Here is a 15,541-nt window from a genome sequence, read left to right as displayed (position 1 = left end):
ACAGGAAATGAATACAACGCAAGTGGCAACAGTGGAATAAGCGGGATAATGGACTCCACGGTGGTCTGTTCACAGAAGTTAATGCACTACGAGTTTAATGCACCTCCACTTCGCGTCGGGGCCGTTTTACAACCTCGACCGTGCATTAACTTCTGTGAACAGACCACCGTGTCGTCCATTATCCCTTACTTGGCTTCTAGGTAGTCAGATTGCCACTGTAAGACCAAAAGGTACATTTTTACTATGAAATAGTAAATTATGGTTAGAATACTATGCAGATACAATGTTAAAACATCTCCAGCTAGTGCCGAGCCACAGACTTGGCAGCATGGCTCAACTGGGTAGAGGTGGGTAACTGAGAGCTATCAACAGTACTTAGCTGCTCGGTTCCATTTCAGTAGCGTGTACGTACTTGTACTTGATACAACCTTCAGCACATTTACCTCAGGCTGTCCTCGACCCTGAGCTCAGCTAGAGGGATTACCCAGGAGGGTTCATACTAAACTTGTTAATATGTGTGTGTGTGGTGGGGGGGTACTCTGAGAGAGTAAGGTGTGTATATGTGTGTGTGTATGTGATAAAGAATATGTGTGTATGTGCGAATGTGTGTCTGTTTTGCCTGATGCCATTGTTGTTTGCATGCACTTGATTTAAAAAAAAAAATATCGAGCACTTCGCTTTCTCCCTCAATGGCGTATTGCTCTTCTTCCTACAAAACTCGCTTTTGTTTATGTATATGTGCTTTTGTGCCTTCCATCTTCCCAAATGGGTGGTCTGTGTATGCTGGTACAGTGATAATCATTTTCCGCTTTAAAATTGGCCAGGTGAGGTCCCTAAATAAACCGCATTCTATGATCCTATAAGAGAGATTTATTTGCTACTGGAATATCCTTCATGCCAGTGAGATCTAAAACATGATAGCTTCGCCTCGTGTGCATTAGTATGGGTATCGTGACATCATGCAGAAGCAGATCCCTTGCATATCAAGAGATTGTCGGCTAGAAGGACAGGCTATTCTGAGGAGTGTGTGTAAGGCTAAACAAGCCTGCTGATAGCTTACAGAGACAACGGGAGACACATTCCCCAGAGGGCGAAAAACACTGCGTTTCCATTAATGTTAATAGGTTTTGGAAAAGCCATACAAACAAAAAAAACCCAAAAGGAAATGTACTTGCTTGCCATTTCAGATGGCATGGTTACATTTGCAGAGTAGCTGATTATGACAGGTACCAGTGTGCATTTCTTGAGAATTTTATTTTAATTTAATTTAATTATACCATCGGCAATTATAACTGAATGGTGAAACACTAAGGGTAACGATTTTTAGTGGTGAACTTTCCTTAAGTGCATATGAGCATTAGTTGTAGAAACTGTTTGGACAACACTATTTATTTCCATGTCCTTGATTCTAGCCCCAAAATGTCCCCAGTGTACCATCACTTTGACTACAATCCAGATATTTTGCTACACTGTGTTTGCACAGATATGGTCGATAATGTCTGGTCATTGATCAGCGTATTAAATAGCGTATTAAATAGGAATGAGAGTAGCAAAAAGATACCCACAAACTTTAACAGCTCACAGTTGGGTGCCCTCTTGCAAGAGCAATCTTTGATTAGTCTCTGAAAGCGACAACAGTGATGATTGATGTGTGTGTTTGGCAGGCGGTCATGCACCGAGCACGATGCCGACGGGGATAGCCTTTGCGCGACCACATGGTAAAAATACCACGGGGATCATCCAGACACTATTACTGCCAGCAGAGAGGGGGGAGACACGTTTGGACTCTTGTTTTGGCTCCAAGCACTTTGCTTTTAGTGATAGAGAACCTGGACGCTCCGCCACTCTACAGCGTGCATGGTAACAGTACAGACCTCTTGTAGTGAGTGGGGCCTGGACATTCTTGTAGGGTTTTTGGGCGTTTGATTTGCTTGCAGATTTGGTTTGACTAGGTATACTTTTTGCAAGGGGCATGGTTTTACATCTTATTCTACAGACCTCAGACTGCCCTTATTCATTTAAACTTCAGTCTGGTCCTATTCACACAGCTTAGTTGTGTTGTGGGGACAAGCTTCTATAAGGTGTTGGCGCTGCCCAAAAGACGGTCCAGTGGTTGGCATACTGTGTAGGACTTGAGAGAGTGAGATCTACAAGGGCCAACCTTCATGCAGAGAGACTCGAGCGATCTGGACGACTCTTTGTTCCTCCACACTCGGACCTTCCAGTTTGCCAAACTGCAACATGTAAAATGGAAATGGCTCCTTAGCTCAACCTTCGAGAGAGGACTACTGCTGACGCTTTGCCGAACATACTCGTAAAAAAAAACTGTGATATTCTCCGCAGGCCACTGGCCGTCTATTGCCGACTTCTGGTCGCTGTCGCCCTGCTGGTGATACTCAGAGGGGTCCGTTTGATCGTGCACTTGAACTTTTCCTGGTGGGGCCCAAGTGACCATATCGGTGGTGTTACAATGCGTGACTTGCTTCCCGTGCCCGTTCGGGAGCGCAAGGAGAGGGAGAGACTGACCAGTCTGCCCACACCCTTCCCTCTGCTATCATTCCCCATCACCTACACCATACAGACCTCTAAGAAGTTCCCTTTCTTCCATGTCAAAAAATGCAGATACGAAGCAGAGAACGCCTTCTACTCCAACCTGAAGCTGGCAGACTTTAATATCGTCGACACCCTTGGGGTTGGAGGCTTCGGCCGCGTGGAGCTGGTAGGAAATTTGATTTTTTTTTTTCATCCTCTTCCTCTGTCTTTTCCCTCCATTTTTTTCTTCTCTGTGCATTCTCATGACCTGCTTTCAGGTTCTTCAAAAGTGTATTTAATTTTGTCCAATATCTCTAACATGGGATATTGTCATAACCTTATACCGAAATATAAGTGAAATGTAGTCTGAGCCTGCATGCCTAAACCCTTTTAAAATGAAGATGAACATTTTCTAAACCAAGTGCTTAAATGCTGGTGCTAGCAAAGTCTGAATAGACTTTGGTCATGGAAATATTAACATGAGAGGTTCTCACTGATGGAAACAACCATCAATTAATACCTGAACAAATGTGTTTCCATCTGTGAAGCAGTGCACTGGTCTGTGTTTCTCCACATGGAGAGGAATGAGAATGGCAGGAGAATGTCAGGACTCTCTATTCAGGGTAACTTTCCACTGACTCTGCAGAGAAAGTAATAGGATCCCCCCTGAAGTAGAGCGGCACCGGCTCCCATGTTGTAACAGCTTAGGACATCTAATGAAATTAGAATTAAAATGGATGCTACAAGGGTTACCAGTATGTAATTTATGAAGAGCTGGAAAAAAGTATTGACGATAGAAGTGAAGTGCAATTTGGGTGTGGGATTTTTTTCCTTTTTAAGATTGCCCTGCATTCTGTTTTACAGATGTGCACCTGAGAAGTAAGTCATAGACTGTGACACTGCAGAGTTAGTCATTCATATCATCTTATCGTGATCACATAATTCATAGTTTATCCACCTCTTATTTTACCACTACATCCCTGGCTGCAATGTAGTATTTGGAGTAGCACTTGGAGGGGAAGATGAAAAACAACATGGAACTCCTTCCGAATGTGAAAGGAAGACTCAAACAGAAAGAGAAAAAGAAAGCATGATTGCAAAAAAGGAAAGAGGGGTTAAGGGGTGAGGGGGCGATGTCGCAATGCGGACTTTGCAATTCTCCACCAAAGTGGCACAGAGGAAAAGCCCAGTGACGCTTACTTGAAGCGGAATCCCCTCGCCGAGCCTATTTTAGTCGTGGTGATGCCACTCTGAAAACAAGTAGCCCTCTGGTGCATAGCATCATGTTCACCTGCGTTGTACTTCCTTACTAGATAGTTCAGAGATCAAGTGACCCCTGACACGTTAAGGCTCCAGAGGATACGCAATGTAAAGAATGCCCTCGCCCAGTCTAGGCTATTTCTAGTACCCGAGAGTCAATTATAGACTATGACTCACTTTCTAAATTAAGAAGGTCTTGGTTGTTGTTTTCCTTCTTGCAGTATGTGTATAACCTGGTGCTCTACCACATATGAGCATAAATGAATTCTTTCTAAACATGCATTCTACAATAATAATGTTATTTATATACATTAAAATTGAATGATCTCAGAATGTTGATGTCAGTAAAACAGTATTTGGCTTGGAAAATATACCAAGTGAGCACTGCTTCCTTATACAAACACAAGAACAAGGGCGAAGCCCCCAAAATATATTTAAAAAAAACACATGTCAAAAAGGTCTAGGTCTCACCTATTAGCAGTAACTTAGAATGAGGTATCTCATAGTTCCCTTTGCTTCTCAGGTTCAGCTCAAAAGTGAGGAGACCAAAACGTTTGCGATGAAGATTCTGAAGAAGAGGCACATTGTGGACACTCGGCAACAGGAGCACATCCGCTCTGAGAAGCAGATCATGCAAGAGGCTCACTCCGACTTCATCGTGAGGTAGATGACGTGATTAAAGTCTAATGCCATAAAATGAGACAGCAAATAGGTATCAAATACAGTATTGGATTGGACACCACTTTTATGCGTAACCAGTATATCCTGTTACAGTATGACCACATGCGGATTACAATTCAGCATTTAACCAAATGACGTCTTCTCCCCTGTATCTCAGATTATACAGGACGTTTAAAGACAGCAAGTACCTGTACATGCTTATGGAGGCCTGTTTGGGAGGAGAACTATGGACCATACTGAGGGACAGGTAAGAAACACACATACACATACATTTCAGCACACATGTGGTACAACAGTACTTCGCAGACAAGTGGATTTCTGGACTATTCTAGAAACGGCTTACTTTCCATTTGGGAAGACTAGTATTGTGGAGGTTAATATTAAATATTGTGCAGATAACAGGAAGGAAATCCTAATCTCGGCACAGACAAATATGACATACCAAGCTGTATCAAAACTTTCGATTTGATATTTCTCTTCGTTTAAATCTTTCTATGTATACTTCTCACATGGCAGGGGTTCATTTGAGGACGCCACAACACGGTTTTACACAGCCTGTGTAGTGGAAGCATTCGCTTACCTGCATTCCAAAGGAATCATTTACCGGGATCTGAAGCCAGAGAATCTTATCCTGGATCACAGAGGCTATGCCAAGCTGGTGAGTAGAGAGACATTGCCTGTTTTTTTTTTTTTCAAAACATACACTGTGAATTAAGCTACAGTATGTACTGTGGAAATTCTAGCAGATGTGCTATACAGATGTGCTGTGCAACTTTCTCACACGCTACAATAGTTCACTGATTAAGTGTTGGCCTACTCGATTTCTTGCTAATGTAGAGTTAGGGTAAAGAAAGAAACACAGTTTGGGAAGCTGCTTTCAATGATAATTGAGACCCTAACATTGAGACATGCCTATGGGATCTCAGAATAGCATATAAGGCAGTGGGACAGGCTGTCACCTCTCTAGTTGTATGTGGACTTAAAGGTAAACTGTGTGTATGAAACTGACTAGAATGGATTTCTTATAGGAAGCCCTCCTGTTTATCTTTTTAGGTAGATTTTGGTTTTGCCAAAAAGATTGGATTTGGCAAGAAGACGTGGACTTTCTGTGGCACGCCGGAGTATGTAGCACCAGAGATCATCCTAAACAAAGGTCATGACATTTCAGCAGACTACTGGTCCCTTGGCATCTTGATGTATGAGCTGCTGACAGGAAGGTAAATGCTGGTGCTAGCATTAGCGTACTATGCTAATCAATATAAATGGGCTGGATATGACTAGCTGATGATATCTGTTTTACAACTACACAGTAAAGTACTTGTTCTGTCAGTCATTCAGACACACACATGGCTAATCAATATAAATGGACCTAGATATGACTAGTTGATTATATCTGTTTTACAACTACACAGTAAAGTACTTGTTCTGTCAGTCATTCAGACAGACAGACAGACAGACACACACACATACACACACACTCATGCTCAGACATTGTACATATTTAGGTGCTAATGTGCTGACTCTACTACTTGTAGCCCGCCTTTCTCGGGACCTGATCCAATGAAGACATACAACATCATTCTGAGAGGTATTGACATGATAGAATTTCCAAAGAAGATCACCAAGAATGCTGGCAACCTAATCAAGAAACTATGCAGGTGTGTTAGTCTGGGAAATAACACACAAATAATCTGTGTGGTCTTTTGTTAAAAACAAGCATTTACCAGTGTGTGTCATCCATCACAGGGACAATCCCTCGGAGAGGCTAGGAAATTTGAAAAACGGCGTCAAAGACATCCAAAAGCACAAGTAAGTCATTCACAGCACACATTTCCAAATAACTTGTGCAAAAAAGATTATTGATGTGATCTAAAATGAATGGAAATGGCTTGTCTCTAAATCTCAGGTGGTTTGAGGGGTTTAACTGGGAAGGCTTGAGGAAGATGACCCTAGCTCCTCCAATCATCCCTGGGGTAAGTCCAAGAAGTAGAAGATCTAGAATTCCCAAGACACATTTTCAATTGCTCAACATAGTAAAGATGCACCCTAGAATAGATGATTCTGAGCCTACTGTATATACCATTAATCTAATTTAGTGAATTGGTCCTCACAGCTTGAGCTGTTCAGTACACAGTCCTGGCTGTGGGAAGCAAACATGGCTTGGACCGAGCCATATGCAATTCTTAGCCAATCAACACACATCTTTTAGGGGCATCAAGTGTCACCAAAACAGAATCACAGAGTGCATTTTTAAATTATGTAAATAGATCAGCTGCCATTCCTATTTAATATTCTATAGCTTTATAGAATCATCTTGCTTATTTATTTATTTGTTTGTTTTTGCACTCCAGGTTTCATCTCCAACCGACACAAGCAACTTTGACAGTTTCCCGGAGGACAGTGAAGACCCACCTCCAGACGATAACTCAGGGTGGGACACAGACTTTTAAACTGTGCCTGCCTCTCCAGAGACTGACCACACACATCACCCCCGACACATTTACCCACCCCCCTGTCTCCAGTCCCACCCATGCAGGAGAGTTTTTAAAACTGTGAGTGATTGATTGTGTGCTGGAGAGGGACTGGTTCTTCTGTGCGCGCGAGGACTACGCCACACATTAGCTGACGAGTCTAACGAACGCCAGTGACAAGATGGAGGACACATGGAGATAAAGCGGAGAGAGAGGGAGTGGGGGAAGGAACCAGAACTTAACTTGCCCACACGAGTCGACCCAGGTGCCTTGGCCCATGCTCTATCTCTCTCAATCTCTCTCTCTCTCTCTCTCTGTCACTCACTTTCTCTCTCGATCCATGAGGCATTGGGATGCCATCACTGATCCATTCCCATCACCTTTGTCATCTTGACCACAACTCATCATCCTCACCCCTCCCCATCGCCATCAGCCATCTCATCCCAGGCCAGGGGTGGAGAGTCAAACGCAGCAGACTGCCCGCTTCTTATTTATTAATATCAATCGCCGCCATCAATACTGTTTCCAGCGGCACAGCTACGAGACCCACAATTGGAGACTTTTCCCCCCCTTCCTAAAGATTTCCACACACTTTTCTTTCTGATCCTACACAATGCTTGAGTGCTTGACATCCTTGCCATGGTACAGCTGTGTGCCCATGAGCTGTCGCAACAATACTCTGTGATAACATTTGCAATGGGACTGGCCCCTGGATAGAGTAATAAAGTCTCCATGCTGTGCCCTGATATTGAAGCCAGTGGACATTAAGTGGGGACTAGTGATGACGTCATATGTATATATTGGATTGTTTTTTGTTTTTTTTAATGAGGAAAGTCACAAGGGAAGAAATGAACTTAGAATTGAGAAAAATTCATTAACTCTCTCTAAAAAGTAATAACTGAAATAAAATAGAGTCAATAAAAATGTTTGATTGGAATTTACCTGTGCCAATACAGCGGGTGAGAGATAAACAAAACAAAAGAAAAGACTTGAACCACGTCTGAAATAAATGATTTTGGGTATTGTAGGAGGCCTACCTAAGCTCACCACCAGGAGGCAGACATTGACCAGAGGATTGGTGAAAACCAACGACTTTCAGTAGCCTAGCTCAACAGCAAAAAATTATGACAAAACACTACATACTAGAGTTGACTACATGAACCCTAACACTACATTACAAGACCAATAACACATTTCCACTATCCTTGTAGTTCAAACCTTTTTTAGTTTAGTTTCTGGTTCGAATCTGGCCTTCATCTAGTCTCCATATCCATATCATCCTCACTCAAACATAAAACAAAGAAACAAGTGAATTCTTGGAGATTTTCATATCATGAACCCATGAAGAAACTGTGCTGGAATACAAACGAGGAACTATTATTATTTATTGTAGGACCAGAGGTAAATATTGTGTTAATAATATTCAGTACTGATATTTTGTGATACTGCTAGAACAATGTCTTGTTAGAGTAAAATATGATTTTTTTCCAACTATTGGTGGTTTTGTGTTTTGTTTGTTATTTTTGTCTTTAAAATATTCAATTTCCTCCTCATGTTACCTCTTGTAGGTAACCTACCACTCACCCACACTTCTGCGTTCACCTCATGGCTACTGGCATCAGTGAAAGTGCCTTAAATTTTCGTGGCATCCAAAATATCTTCTTGTCTTTGATCGATGCTGCATGAGCAATGTCCAACCACTCAGAAATGTCCTTACTTTGCTTTGCTTTTATAAACGGTTCAGCTATTTATATGCCTTTTTCTTACAATAAAAGACAACTTTCAAATGTGTAGATGTTTTTGCCTCAGTTTGATTCAATGTGAGAAAGCAATAGAGTTTCTGTTTACAGAATACAGGAGAGGGGAAAGTAGAGACTGAATGACCAGTATTAGCTGTCAACTGTTCTTGATGTCTAAATTCAGCTAGACTGGTACTTTTTAAAAATAATAATAAATTCAGCGAGACTGGTACATGTACTCTATACTATAATATATATGTATATATATTGCATTTAGGCTACTGTACTAAGGCTGGTGGGCAACACATTCATTTTTAAAGCAATATAGGCTAATTAACGTCTAACAGCAGCCATCTACACTATGTTAATTTGGATGGTTTTGACCAACATTTACAAGCATTTGTCCTGAAATGCATAGAATATTCAACCATAAATAATTGTGGCTGGTATTAGATATAGAATGGTATCCGGCTCATTCTCTTCTGGAAAGAAATGTAATAGCCCCAACAACAGCCTACGGATGGAAAGCTTATCATTAGCCAACGCCTTATCTCACCCCCTCTTAAGATAAAGCATGAGAATGCCCGCCGTTCATCCTCAGGTGTCTCCTAACCACATCAGAGAGATGCTGTTCCGGCCGGTGGTGGCCAATATGGCGACATATTTGACCCCAGTTCACAGCTTGGTTGGGACAGACTTCCTTTGATAAATTAGTCTGTTTGAGTAGCGAAGAGCGATGTTTGCCAATTTAATAGGCACAGTAAAACACATTAAGCTACCGATTCTCCAGAATGCTATTTGTTCCAGTTATTTTTAGAAACAGAAAGAAAACATACCCAACGCAGCAAAAGAGAATGCTCGTCCAAAACTGCTTAAACATATCCTGTTTCTAGTGAAAATTAATTATCAACATCATGTTAGCCCGACATTAGCATATTGATTTAGTTTGGCCTACCACTAGACACAGGACAATTTTAGCTTGAACGCTTTTCTTTATTTCTAAAAAAAACCTCTGCACGTTAACATGAAACTGTCAACATTTTCAAAGATAGGTTACCTCAGTGAACAGACGAGACATGGCCCACAAACACGTAGGCCTAGGCATAAGGCGGGACGAAACACGACCAATTAAAATGAACAGTTAATATGTTAATTAACGTTGTATTTACTTACCACCACAAGAGGGAGATACAAAAACATCTGAAACACCTGACATTGTATACAGTACCTACATCAAATATATTTGTCTCCCGGATTTCCAATTAGTCGTGGCCAATAATTCAGCTTGCTTAGGGACTCTAAAGATCCGAGTAGACTAAGTTGGGGGTCCCATTGTAGAACAAGTGGATTTGGTGGTGACCAAGTATTTTTGTGAGACAGGATTACCTTGCACTGGGCTAAATGAATTTGCTGAGCACAATGTCTGTTAAAAGCCTCTAAAAGCCGAGCAAATGGACTGTTTGTGAAAATGGTCTGCCTGTCGAACTCTGATTAAGACATGGGGTTTCAGTTCTGTTTGATCTGCCCCCATCAAAGGGTGCTTTACACAAGCTTCATTTTACACCACTGTAAGCACTGGATGTACAATTAAAACAAAGCCGAGGGACCAAAGAACCGGGATGAATGCTGCCAATTCACGTTTAATGAAGTGTATTCAACGTTTGTCTTGTTGTCGCCTATTATAACTAACCTCTGTCAACAACATCAAAGCCTTTTATTTGGGAGGTTATCCCAAGTATTTGGCAGACATGCACTTTGAAACTGTTAAATCGTTAGCGCATTTTGCGCCTACCAACAGCTGACCAGAAGAGCTGGCGTGATAATGAGAAAAAAGAAGGTGACAATTAGAATGAAAAGAATCCCTGCTACCCTGGTTGTGGTACGCATTTTTGAATGCGCTTTGTTTGCAATTATTCTATCAAAGGAGGCTTACATTCTCGAAATGGCCAATTAAACATGGTCTTTGCAAATGGTCTGTGTGCTACCCGAAATTCTTTTGATTGATCTGCACAACTAATGCTCAAGTAGAATGCACAGGCAGCTAGCCCAATGATCACATATCATGCTCTTTGGATAAACGTTTTTAAAACTCGTACCCTTTAGGCCTACACAACACTGAGTGTTACACACAGACGGGTGAAGCTTGAGGCTTTAGGGCAACTATGAATAAGGATGAGAAGGATGAATCAGATAAGGCATAGGAGATGGGCGTTGAATTGGCGGCATCTAAACTTCAGAGACAGCAATCCCTTATCGACCCGTGCTAATCAACTGTATTTGTTTTAAAGCATTTAGACTGAATGGTAATTATGTCAGTAAACTTTTTCCACTCTCCCCAATTTGCATATCGCCTTTGATCTTTACCGCCAGTTTACTCAAGTGCATTTCAAAGTTCATCTGTTACAATTACATTTCAAATAGCACTAATGGACAGAAAACATCTTGAATAACCATTCATCCCCACCTCTTCAAAATAACCATGGGCACCCCTATTTGGCTTTTGATGTTGTTTGAAATTGGCAACATTACATATTTTATTCATAAATGGCTGAAACGATTCCAGAATTTCTAATAACCGCAAGAAATAAATTCTCAGTCGATTTGAAAGCATGTGTCCTTCGGGCATGTAAATAAAATATAGTCTGGACAAAGTGTGTTTTTATTTAGTGCATGTGAATCGGGAGTGTTGACAGTGCAAGTTAACAAATGTCTTCATTAGTCCCGTAATAACTCCGGCTCTACGAACATGACTTTATTCTATCTGGTTCGTAATCCTAGTCTAAACGGAATAACGTTCCAATTTAAGAGGGGCGGCTGCGGTGCGTGTTTGATGTCAGCTCATGGCGGATCGCTGATAATTGTACACAAACATTGCGAAACCCTTGCCAATGGTTAGCTCCTGTAGGATGGGTCATGACGCGCAGCTCTTTGAAATTTCATCCGCCCCTTTGTTACACATAGCCGGGGGCGGGAAAGCAAACAACTGCACATGTATAAAGCCTCTGTTAGCACATCAGTGTCTTCAGTGCAGGAGAGTCACCTACCTTTTCCAAGGAATACTTCCATACGGACCAGTTACATTCCGTTTATTTCTCTGAAGACTTGCGAATACCACGACTACAAAATGCTGTGCCTTTCTGCAACCGCTGCCTTGTGCTTGATTCTGGCCATTGACGTTGCATTTGCAGGATCTGTCTTGTTCAACTCGAATGCGATTAAAAATATCCCCGGAGTAGTGAGCTCCACTCACGCCGTGAGCGCGAGCCCGGACGAACTGACACTTGACAGCGGGACTAAGAACTTGGCCCTTGACACTCCACAGGTAAGCAGGCGTCTGGTGCTCGTGCACTGCCGAACAGCTGTTTTCCAGTGCCGGCAAAAGTTGCTCCTGTTATAACTTTAAATTCCAGAGGCGAACTGTGTTTTTAAAAACAAACTTCTGCCCTCTTTATAGCCTGTCCTTTGCGCTGCTGATGAAGAATGTTCTGAAGATGAGTACTGCCTGGTCTCCCGACGCGCTTGCCTCCAGTGCAAGAGACGCAGGAAGCGCTGCACCCGGGATGCCATGTGTTGCCCTGGCAATCACTGTAGCAACGGTAGGTTTAGTTTTCCTCCCTTTCCCTTCACACTGTTTTGCTCTTATTACATTAGCGGTGGTTCTTTTTGGTGTGTGAATGTAGCCTAATTTGTCTCTGCCCTTGGTTTCTCTCCACATAGGTCTGTGCACAGCCAATGATCTCGACCTTGTGCAGCAAACTGGGATTGAGGAGGTCCTGGCTAGCCCCACAAACGAGGACAATTCCACAGTGGAAGTGCAGGCCAAAGCACCACCACAGGATGTGACTCAGACTTTGAAAGGTGAGCATCCTCTCATTATGTCAAATGCATCATGAGCATCTTGAGAATATTATTGCCTTAATATCACTATTACAAATAATATTACTCCTTAGTAATATTACTACACTGCATGCTTTATTTACTGTCCGTAAGAATAGTTGAGGGTGAATCTGACCGACTGGTCCCTAACAAAGGTTTGTTCTGAATGCCTGTTCAGGTCAAGAGGGTGATACTTGTCTGAGGTCATCAGACTGTGCCGAGGGCTTCTGCTGTGCCAGGCACTTCTGGTCGCGGATCTGCAAGCCGGTGATGAGGGAGGGCCAGGTGTGCACCAAGCACAAGCGCAAAGGCAGCCACGGCCTGGAGATCTTCCAGAGGTGTGACTGCGCCGAGGGCCTGTCCTGTCGGACGCAGCGGGGCGAGCAGCATAACAGTAAGGCAGCGCGCAGCCTCCACACGTGCCAACGCCACTGAGCTCTGGACACCAGGAATGGAGCAAGTGGACCATGGGATTTCTTTATCTTGAGGGGGGCCATTTTTTGAAGAGTTGAGCCTCTCTGAAAGCTGAACTCTTTTTATTCACAATTTGATGAACAGTACGCTGAAGAGACTTTTTATGAAAGGGATACTCTGTTGGTTTTGTTTGGATGAGTTTGTTTGTTTTATTTTTTTTGTTATTTACTTTATTGCAGAGTAGATATGATTGTTTCGCTGTGGAACTTGAGACATGATTGCAGTAAATTACTGTATATTGTAAATACCATACTGATGTTGGCACTTAACTCTAAACTGGTCATTCTGGGTCACAACAGCAATTTTCAAGAGAAGGTGCATCATTCGTGGGTTTGTGTGTCTGTGTGTGTGTGTGTGTGTGTGTGTGTGTGTGTGTGTGTGTGTGTGTGTGTGTGTGTGTGTTTTAACTATTGTATTTTTTTCTGAGAACATGTGATTTTACAAATATAGAATCTGATATAAAATGTCTATTTTTATTTTAAATAAAGAGTGTAAAGTTTAAGTGACATATAAAGCAGCATTGGTTATTTTGTCCTCCTATTTGTGGTGAAATCTTGGTGAATCTATACAATCGCAATGCATACATAGCCCACAACTCTCAATAGATCTGTGAGATGAAGAACCACAATTGTGAAGAATGAAATAGTGGCCTTCACTGTTTTGCCCAGAATTGGGGCATGTAGGAGGTCAAGATAAAACCAACTGAGTCAGATCAGGGTCAGATGCGAGGTAACGTAAAAACAAGACAAGGCCGCACTTTGCATAACACACTATTTTTAGATGTTAGCATATCTATAGTTAGTCTAAAGAACGTCTATTTCTAAGTTCGGTCCAGCAGAAATTGTAAAAAGATTGAGTGAAGTTTGCTCCCATCATTAAGTCTCCCGTGCGAGGTTCCATTTTGGACAGCATGGAGCATCAGTGAATACCATGATTAAAGCAGGAGATAATATACAGTCTACCAGTGACTCCGCTACGCTTTAAATATGAAGCCAGACAGAATGGCCACCACCCCAACAATGCTCAGCGTTTAATTCCCAGCACATCACCTCCTTTCCAAGAAACTAGAAGTCTTTGGTTTAAACACACTGACAACATGTGGTGTGTTTACAAGGCCCCACCAACGGCCATGGCCTTTCACATCAAAGTTCAGCACCCCCAAGATCAAATACAGGTGAGGAAGCCTCTAGAAGGTGTCCAGATTGGAGATAGCGCCCTGTCAAAGATAGAGATAGTAAAGAGGGAAGATTTGTTAGAAGTGGAAATTGTGACTCATCAAGGTGGGAAATTCTAAGAAAGCAGCCACATTCTTTAGAATGATTTACATTATCCATAGCAAGTGTTTTTTTTCTCCAAGTACATACAGAGAAAGGGCAGAATTGCTGTTTTTTCCATTTTACGTGAGGAATTCCTTCTGGGTCAAGTAATTTTGTGTGATGTATGGCATGACAGCATACGCTCGCTGTCACAAATCTAATCAAGCCATACTTCTTTATGGACTTTCATGTCTACTTTAAAGAGAATGCGTGGGTATCTCCCACAGGTGAGGGGTCCAGCACACACACACACACACACACACACACATGGAGAGAGACAGACACTTCTACACATACTCACACACAAGCAGTCATGCTCTCTTTATCTCTCTGCCTCTCTCTATATCTCTCTCACACACACACTTTATCTCTGTCCCTCTCTCTCTCTCTCTCTCTCTCTCTCTCTCTCTCTCTCTCACACACACACACACATACACACACCACCCTGTCTCAAACACACAGCTCCATCCTCTCTGGAAACCATATGGATGAGCTTTACAGAGCAGCGCACTGTGAAACCTCATCGTCTGTTTCTCCACAGAGATCAGATATGAATCGTCGGAGCCCCCTCAGGATGATTTGTGTTGAGAAATAACTGACAACAGAGTGACATGGTGTCCCAAAAACAAAAACACTGCAAATTGTTGGCACTGCAGGCTGTTGATTTTAAGACTATAAATTACTTTGGAAATTCAGTCTCTTCATGGAACTGATATGAAAAACATGATTACATGCGATAACATTGCATCAGAACAGTAACTTGTCCATCTTGTGCCTTTTTTCCCCTTGATGTGGGTACAGTATCTCATAGGTCAACTTGGGATGGAAATAAGTCAACAAAGTAATTTGTCAACATAGTTTCCTCCATTTTTTTTTTTTTTTGGTCTTCAATGTTTTACTTTCCCATTATGTCATCCCTCTGTGGACAAGCAGGAACTACAGGCTTCTCTCAGGCTTTGATTCGAGCTGTCAAGAGAGACAAAAGCCAAAAGGCACAGACATATAGGCATTTCAAAGCGCAGGATATTCAGTTTGCGATTGTCTCCCACTTCCATACATGCTCTCGGCTGGGGAATGTTCTAGCAGCTTTTGTCAACACGATGGCGGCAAGGGGGGGGGACCCAAAACATCTGTGGATGGACTCTCACACGGCACAATGGTGCCAAAGAAACACAAAACTCCCATCTGCACA

The 15,541-nt window shown here is 42.3% G+C and overlaps 2 protein-coding genes across 3 annotated transcripts in view; both read left to right on the top strand.

The window, feature by feature from the left end:
* Nucleotides 1-8,735, top strand: part of prkg1b (protein kinase cGMP-dependent 1b) — a 148,900-nt gene extending 140,165 nt beyond the window's left edge. For both annotated transcript variants that reach the window (XM_042083346.1, XM_042083345.1), the window contains exons 10-18: nucleotides 2,623-2,719; nucleotides 4,316-4,455; nucleotides 4,631-4,720; nucleotides 4,990-5,131; nucleotides 5,527-5,690; nucleotides 6,009-6,131; nucleotides 6,220-6,282; nucleotides 6,380-6,446; nucleotides 6,825-8,735. In XM_042083346.1, the coding sequence (XP_041939280.1) occupies nucleotides 2,623-2,719; nucleotides 4,316-4,455; nucleotides 4,631-4,720; nucleotides 4,990-5,131; nucleotides 5,527-5,690; nucleotides 6,009-6,131; nucleotides 6,220-6,282; nucleotides 6,380-6,446; nucleotides 6,825-6,923 (985 nt within the window). In that variant the 3' untranslated portion in view covers nucleotides 6,924-8,735. The remainder of the gene's footprint in view (nucleotides 1-2,622; nucleotides 2,720-4,315; nucleotides 4,456-4,630; nucleotides 4,721-4,989; nucleotides 5,132-5,526; nucleotides 5,691-6,008; nucleotides 6,132-6,219; nucleotides 6,283-6,379; nucleotides 6,447-6,824) is intronic.
* Nucleotides 8,736-11,722: 2,987 nt separating this feature from the next.
* Nucleotides 11,723-13,536, top strand: dkk1b (dickkopf WNT signaling pathway inhibitor 1b). The gene is made up of 4 exons (XM_042082987.1): nucleotides 11,723-12,005; nucleotides 12,138-12,279; nucleotides 12,401-12,541; nucleotides 12,738-13,536. The coding sequence occupies exons 1-4, from the start codon at nucleotides 11,808-11,810 to the stop codon at nucleotides 12,992-12,994; spliced, it is 738 nt and encodes a 245-aa protein (XP_041938921.1). The 5' UTR covers nucleotides 11,723-11,807; the 3' UTR covers nucleotides 12,995-13,536.
* The last annotated feature ends 2,005 nt before the right edge of the window (nucleotides 13,537-15,541 follow it).

This window comes from Alosa sapidissima, chromosome 24, assembly GCF_018492685.1.
Source record: "Alosa sapidissima isolate fAloSap1 chromosome 24, fAloSap1.pri, whole genome shotgun sequence".
NCBI classification, from domain to species: domain Eukaryota; kingdom Metazoa; phylum Chordata; class Actinopteri; order Clupeiformes; family Clupeidae; genus Alosa; species Alosa sapidissima.
This window is presented reverse-complemented; position numbering and strand designations above follow the sequence as displayed.

Bases quoted from the DNA above. Each gene is read 5' to 3' on its own strand.
- dkk1b (XM_042082987.1), top strand. From the start codon at position 11,808: ATGCTGTGCCTTTCTGCAACCGCTGCCTTGTGCTTGATTCTGGCCATT. The intron at 12,006-12,137 runs GTAAGCAGGCGT...CCCTCTTTATAG, and splicing joins TGGCCCTTGACACTCCACAG to CCTGTCCTTTGCGCTGCTGA. The intron at 12,542-12,737 runs GTGAGCATCCTC...ATGCCTGTTCAG, and splicing joins TGTGACTCAGACTTTGAAAG to GTCAAGAGGGTGATACTTGT.